This window comes from Rhododendron vialii, chromosome 6a (genome assembly GCF_030253575.1).
Source record: "Rhododendron vialii isolate Sample 1 chromosome 6a, ASM3025357v1".
NCBI classification, from domain to species: domain Eukaryota; kingdom Viridiplantae; phylum Streptophyta; class Magnoliopsida; order Ericales; family Ericaceae; genus Rhododendron; species Rhododendron vialii.
Window position 1 is genome coordinate 33031871 of NC_080562.1, and position 7401 is coordinate 33039271.

At 39.3% G+C, this 7401-nt stretch overlaps 1 protein-coding gene across 1 annotated transcript; it reads right to left on the reverse strand.

Moving 5' to 3' along the window:
* Positions 1-1497: 1497 nt before the first annotated feature.
* On the reverse strand, positions 1498-7076 carry LOC131330698 (uncharacterized). Its single transcript, XM_058364375.1, has 2 exons — positions 6611-7076; positions 1498-1882 (listed from the first exon to the last, which is right to left on the reverse strand). The coding sequence occupies exons 1-2, from the start codon at positions 6932-6934 to the stop codon at positions 1709-1711; spliced, it is 498 nt and encodes a 165-aa protein (XP_058220358.1). The 5' UTR covers positions 6935-7076; the 3' UTR covers positions 1498-1708.
* Between the last annotated feature and the right edge of the window lie 325 nt (positions 7077-7401).

The following is a 7401-nucleotide window of genomic DNA, read 5'->3' on the forward strand; positions in this document are numbered from 1 at the left end:
TCTTGTTTGTATCCTTGAGCCATCACAGCTAGCAATGTGTCTGCAAATTAGACGAATTTGGTAAAGAATTACTCGTAGTATTAATATCACCCCGACTTAGGCACTTCATTTTACCACAAGTTGGACTACAGAGAAGCCGGTACAGTTCAACCTCGATCGTTCATCTCGACAATTAATTGTCTAGATTTGTGGAAGAATTCTACAGGTAAATTACGTATCTTAGACGAACTGCCACAAGAATTCTACCATAATTGTGTTTCTACTAATCTAAAAGTTGTGAATTACAAGATTTTTGTTTTGTCCTTATTCAAAAAAAATTCACATTAGTTAATTTTGCGCCAAACATTTATGTATTATTGATCGTCTCGAAGAGAAATTGGAAAAATAAAAAATTAGAACTTTTACACATGTATTTTTTGAAATATCTAAGAAAAAGCCCAAAAGCGCGAAAACTACTTTTTGACTTATCTTGGATATATTTCCCAAAAAAAAAAAAAAGGGAGTAAAAGTCAAAAAAAAATTACTTCTACAATTTCTCTCGTCAAGATGAATATGGAGCAAAACTAAAAAATACGGAAAAAAAAAAATTTTTATAAAGACAACAAAAACGTTGTAGTCTTGACACCTCTTACTTGTACTCTTGACATGCCAAAACATGCGGCTCAGACTCATGTCACCATGCTGTTTCAAATAGTACTCTTTAGTACTAGTCTGATTAGCAAGACTCATGTCATCTTGCTGGTTCAAATGGACTAGTGTTATAGATCAGCAAGGAATTGAACTATGAAAGAGGAGAATACAACAAGCCGGCTATATCTAGTTATTCACCAAGAAAAAACAGAAGAGCCCGAAGTACCCCTGCTCCTACAACCCTACATAAGCTGAATTTGGCCCCTCAAAAAGGTAACGTCTAAAAACTGGCGGGATCAGGATATAAGTCGCGAGGCTCGCATAACCAGGTTTGGTCCGTTCATGCAGGTCATCAATTAGTACTCCATAGACATAATTCAGGATCTGACAACACATACCTACATCAATACTTCATCTGTGGCATATGTACAACTAATCATCAAAAGCTAATACAAAAGTTGTCGAGTGCTGCATCAGCATTGCACATGTGAGACTTTACGATAATATATGGTAGAAAAAGCCCTTGGAGCATTGCTCCAATAGCAGTGAATGATCTCTCAAGGTAATGACATGATATTCTATGTTACAGCAGCAGTGAGAAAACCTATTGAAGAGTCGAGGTCCGTAAACTAGCACCAACACCCTTTACCCCAAAATCCAAAAAAGAAAGGGAAGAACTTAACTCACTCCTGTCCTACAAGTACTAGCACCAATTAACAAACAGGAGAAACACATTACGCTTCCAAAGTTGCAATATAAATATGTCAGGATACTCATATTCAAGCTCGCACGAACATTATCTGACATACACAAACGCAAACAGATAAATTTTTGAGCTCACTATAAATGATTATTCAAACCAAAATCTGCCCACAAATGCTTGTCAACTTCATTACGTCAAGATAAACCAGCATTTTCAGAAGTTTTTCGGTCTGATTTAACAGTGGGAAAAATCAACGTCATTCATAAGCAACAAAAACAGGTACAAGCAGAATCTCAGCATACAGAAAAAGTCAAATCAAAAGCCTCTGAAAATAAGAGAAAGAAACACAAAATCCTATCCCAGAGTTAAGAGATCTCAAACCCTTTTCTTAGTCAATCCTGGTCTTCTTCCAGCTGCTTTGGTCTTGCCAGAGTATGGTAGAAGGCCTCGCAAAATGGCTAAAACCGCGAAACCCATGAAAGGGAAGTATATCATCAACAGCTTATCTGATGCCTTCTGGGACCCCAACATTTCTGATAATATAGCAACCTGAAATTCACAGAAAAGTTAAAATGAGAACTTTCCAACAAGTATGATTGATTGATTTAATTGCAAAGAGTGCACCTAAAGAAGAGTGTAAGGCACCAACAAGAAAACTAAGTGAATTACTCGTGTTTCTTTTCCGAATTTCACTACACACTTTATCTATCCTCTCTATGCAAACTCGTTTGCCTCATAATGAGAACAGATTCTGAGGATCCTCCATTCTTCTCCTGTAGAATGGCACACGGCAGTAGTGCATCCATTGGCCTAAATTTTACTAGCACATTAACGAACTCATTTTACTGTAGACAGCCAATGCTCAGTGCACTTAGGTTTGGGGTTATACTTTCAATTTAGCCCTTTAAGCCCTCAAACTTGACTAAACAAATCAATCATCTATGCATGCCAACTAGTTAAACACGCAAGAGGTTTTCAGCCGATGTTGAACTAAGGATATGAAATCATTTGACTGAATTGAATTACTCTAATTCGAGCAGCTGTCTCTTTTTGTTTATTACATATTACATTATTACATCCTTTTTTCTTTTTGTTGCATCGAAATTTACTTTTTAACTTTGCAAAATTATAAAGTAATCTCCACCTGATACTGCTATTGGCCTCATCCCTCCATGGCTTCATCTCTGTTTCTGTAATTCAGACTATCTTTTGGATACAAGTCCCAATAAGCACATGAGTAACTGGAACAATTTCTTCTATATTTATTACTAGCAATTAGGCTGCATTGAGTTAAAGAGTTTGAAAACTTAAATACAGAAACCTGTGGAATGAAACCTGTTTATCTACCTATAGTTGTTCAATCAGGCTCAACCTTGAAATGTAGAATCTATGAAAATGCTCCATTGAGCTCCTGAATTTTACCCAAACTGTCAAAAACTACACGGCAAAAGCCCAATTAATACCTCTTAACTGTTCTAGGCTATGAAGCACGGGCACTTCTCAAACCCCGACATACTCATACCCATGACATACTGGATACCAGTACTTGTCATGGTACTTCTATACACGTACCGGGTACACGAAACACGTATCGATTTTTTCCCCTCTGATTCTTGCCATACCCAAGAAGTAGCCCAACATATATCAAGCCGAACCCAATTGAGAAATGAACCTAAGTTCATGTATCTATGCTTGGCATGACTTTAGAACAAAGATTTTGGTCCTTATGTTCCCTAGTACGATGATATTAAATATTAATTTGCAGATAATGGTTGGCGTTAAATAGTTATTTGATCTTGGATTCTTAATCGCCAAATTCATTTACCTATAATGCTCTATATTTTAAAAATACATTTGTTATAGGTGTACTTGTACCCTACCCATACCCTACATTTTTTAGGTTCCTCTGTCCGTGGTACCCGCACTGTACCAGTACCTGTACCGTACCTGTACACATGCTTCTTAGGTTTTAGGCATTGCATCTCATAAGAATGGCCACTCCCAACTCAAGATCCAAGTCTGGTCCAGGGGCCTCTAAAACGGAATCAAAATGGAAGTTCTAGATTTCCATCTTGATTTATAAGGTTGCCATCAAAGCATAAAGTTAATTATGATTAGGAGTTTTAAAACCTTAAACCATTTTAATATACAACGCAGATGCGTTGATAAGTTTCTTTACAGCAACTTAACCCCACTTCTAATTTACAATGCAGGTCTGTTGAAAGGGTCCCTTTACCCCCAATAATCAAGGACATAGGTACCATTTCGAAGTTTAGAAACCTTATACTATCATACCCTAGTTCCCCTTGGCTTTTCTCCTCTTCTTCTTCTTCTTCTTCTTCTTTCTCCTTTTTCTTGATGGATTGGCTTCAACTCGAATGGAAACGAAAGAATTAATACATCTGCCGCATCGCATAAGATAAATTACCTTCGCTTGACAGATCTAAACAAACAGTACGTATCAAAACTCAAACAAATATTCAAACTTTCCATTTGTTGGGTTTGTGAAGCCTAATTCTGCTTCGGACTGCCACCTTGATACTGTTAGGACCATGAGGGACACTATGCACACAAACAACGCAGTGATTTCAGAGAAAAACTCCATTTGATTATATATTTACACAATATACAATAAAGATGAAAAAACTCTCCGGGAACTACATACCGATTCCTCTTTGGGAGGCCACAGACCGGCCCCCCACCCTCGCCTCACTCTTTCCCTCACATTATGTCACACATAAATCTCAAATACGCCTCGGTATTTATAGAGTATCAAGCCTTGACCTCCAAGACTTCCTACTGCCTTATACTTCCTTTTCCTACTCGGACTAGGAAATACACCAAGAAGGAAACTCTTCCATAGTAATACCGCCAAGTATGGAACTTCTCCAACTTGCTATAGGATTTGATTCTCTAACCAAAACCGAATATAACATAACTACACGCGAATAATTACCAAGCACCCTCTCGATAAATTATCACACGTGGGTGAAGCCCAACAATCACCCCCTCGCCCATGTGGGATGATTTTGCACCCCCTCACCTAGGTGCACCGGAGTGCTCGCATCCTCGCAGGACACGATCCGTGACTCCATCTCTCCTTATGCGGCCGCACATCCTAGAGAAAATCCAGTCACAAAATCCACAAAGGAAGAGACCCCAATGATGCATTGTCTAGTCTCCATCTCAATCCCTCTGTCCGGGCTTCCGTGAACATCTCCCAAACAACCAGTTGCCCGCTGTCTGCAGACTATTCCATACACAATTTGATTCGGTAACCGACACTTCTGTATATCTCAGGTCATAACTCCTCGTACTCCAGTGCCCTTCCTGTGTGTCTCCGCAACTGTTGCTTCACCTGTTCACTGTCACCAAAAAACTCATACTGCTTGTCTAGTACCAAACATCAGCTCCATCTGTCTATACTCTCCACAAGCATGTATCGGTTGCCCATCATCATCCTCATGCAGCCCAAATCACAACTGCAACTCCTGATGATAGGTCTTCAAACCCAATTGAACCAGACTGCCTCTGATCACTGTTAATCATCTCCGCAAACCTTCGCTCTAGTAAGTGCCTGTGTCACTACCAACCCGAGTGTATCCTTACTCACTAGTTTCGCGCATGTTTGCATTGATCAACCTCCGATCCCTGCAAGTCTGCTCCGTCAATCGTCCTTTCCGCCACTTCCAATCGCCTGTGCAACCCCCTCGGGTGACAAAAACGAGGTTCGTGAGCACCTTCTTTCTTTTTTTTTCAGAAATCGAACCCATGATTTTTCTGATGACCCTCTTCTTCAACCCCGCTCTGATACCAATTGTTAGGACCGTGAGGGACACCATGCACACAAACAACGCAGTGATTTCAGAGAAAAACTCCCTTTGATTATATATTTACACAATATACAATAAAGATGAAAAAACTCTTCAGGAACCACACGTCGATTCCTCTTTGGGAGGCCAAAGACCGGCCCCCCACGCTTGCCCCACTCTCTCCCTCACATTATGTTACACATAAATCTCAAATACGCCTCGGTATTTATAGAGTATCAAGCCTTGACCTCCAAGGCTTCCTACTGCCTTATAATTCCTTTTCCTACTCGGACTAGGAAATACACCAAGAAGGAAACTCTTCCATAGTAATACCGCCAAGTATGGAACTCCTCCAACTTGCCATAGGATTTGATCCTCTAACCAAAACCGAACATAACATAACTACACGCAAATAATTACCAAGCACCCCCTCGATAAATTATCACACGTGGGTGAAGCCCAACAGATACATACTGAAACTGGTGTGATCAGTAAATCATACTCAAGCCACGTAACAATCTCTGTGTACTTTTAGTTTGAGTTCTTTACTTGATTGTTTTTAGAGCGCTTCGCGTGTTGATTGGTTTGGTGGATTGGTCGATTTCTCAACACCATTGATCTCCCTTGATTACTAAAATGCCAACCAAAACATAGTACTACCCCTGTTCCAAAATGTTTGTCCGGTCGCAAAATGAGGACTTGAAAATAATTCAATTTTTTCAAGAAAATTTCAAAAAAAATTAAGAATTCAAGAAAATTTCAAAAGAAAATTAACAATTTACTGATTATCAATGAGTTCTTTTAATTTATGAAAAAAGTTTGAATTTTTTCTTGAAACAAATGTATTAGTATTTTTAAATCCTCGTTTTGTGGACCAAACAAACATTTTGGAGGATCGGGACTTTGACCCATTTCCCCGTACCCCATGTTAGATTTCTTTCCAACCTAAAACCAATTGGCAATAGGTGGAGTAGCCTCTAGATTTTATTAACTAAACTTGGGTGGCTTAGATGAACGATGTAGAACAAGTCTATCACTCCCCCTCACGTGCAGCCCAAATGCACGTGGACGGATGCACGTGGAGGTGACTGACCAGGAGCTGACTGACTGACTCGGGCGACAGAGATGACAGAGACTTTCTCACGAGAGGTGAGGCCACCCAAGACCTAGCTCTGATACCATGTTAAATATGAGAGAAGAAATATTAAATTCAATTATTAAAACCATGCAATGAGGTCTCTATTTATACACGAGGATAGAGTCTAACAATAGAAAGAAAATCATACTCATTAACTATGAAATAAAATCATCATAGTTACAATCAAATCACAATCTCAAGATCACGATTTGATCGCGATATTATTTTGTATATGCATTTATTGTAACACCCCAAAACACAGCAGCACAAAGCAAAATTCAAGAAAGAAACGAAAAGGAAAGAGGATATGAATTAATAAATAAGTACCATGGAGGTGAAAGTGGAGACGCCAAAGACCAAACACGTGGTGCGAAACCAAGACTTGCCCCCCAAAATGGCGTACATATTGAGGAGAGAGAGGGGCCACTGGAAGAGGAGCTCGAGCCAGACCAGACCCATGAAGAAATTGGGCTTCTCCTCGACTAAGTAGTCACCGTACTCGCGCGAGTACCAGGTGTTGAGATCGACGAGAACTTTTGGGTACAGGTGGGTCGGAAGGCAATTCTGTGAGTCGATAAGCGGAGCGCAGATTGCGATGATGGTGAAGAAGAAGAAGAGTATGGCGTCTATCAGGTTAAGGAAAACACCCATTTTTGTGTTTTGTGGGAAGGGACGCTGCTCTCTCTCTCCGACAGAGTGCTCACTGTCTCTGTGTGAGTGTGTGGATCTGGGTTTTGTTTTCAGTTTTTTCTATCTTGTGAGGGCAGGAAAAAGGGGATCTTGAACGTGGAACTGAGAAAGTTTGACATATTTTGATGGGATTTTTATATTTGTGCACTATTTTTTTTATTGATGGTGCTTTATTTTGTTGAAATTTGCTATTAGTTAAAAAGTGAAGTGCGAAAATTAGTTTCCTTTTAAAAATAAAGAGAAAGATTTATTCATGAAGCTCTGTGAATAAATTTTTAATGAAATAAATTCGGATCGTTCAAAAGTATTTTAGATGGCCCAAATTTATATACTCTGTGAATAAAAAAATCACGGTTGCTCTGTAAATAAAAGTCAATCAATTTAAAGGAAAGAAGACGGTGAAAGCTTGCAAGATGACCCGTCAGTAT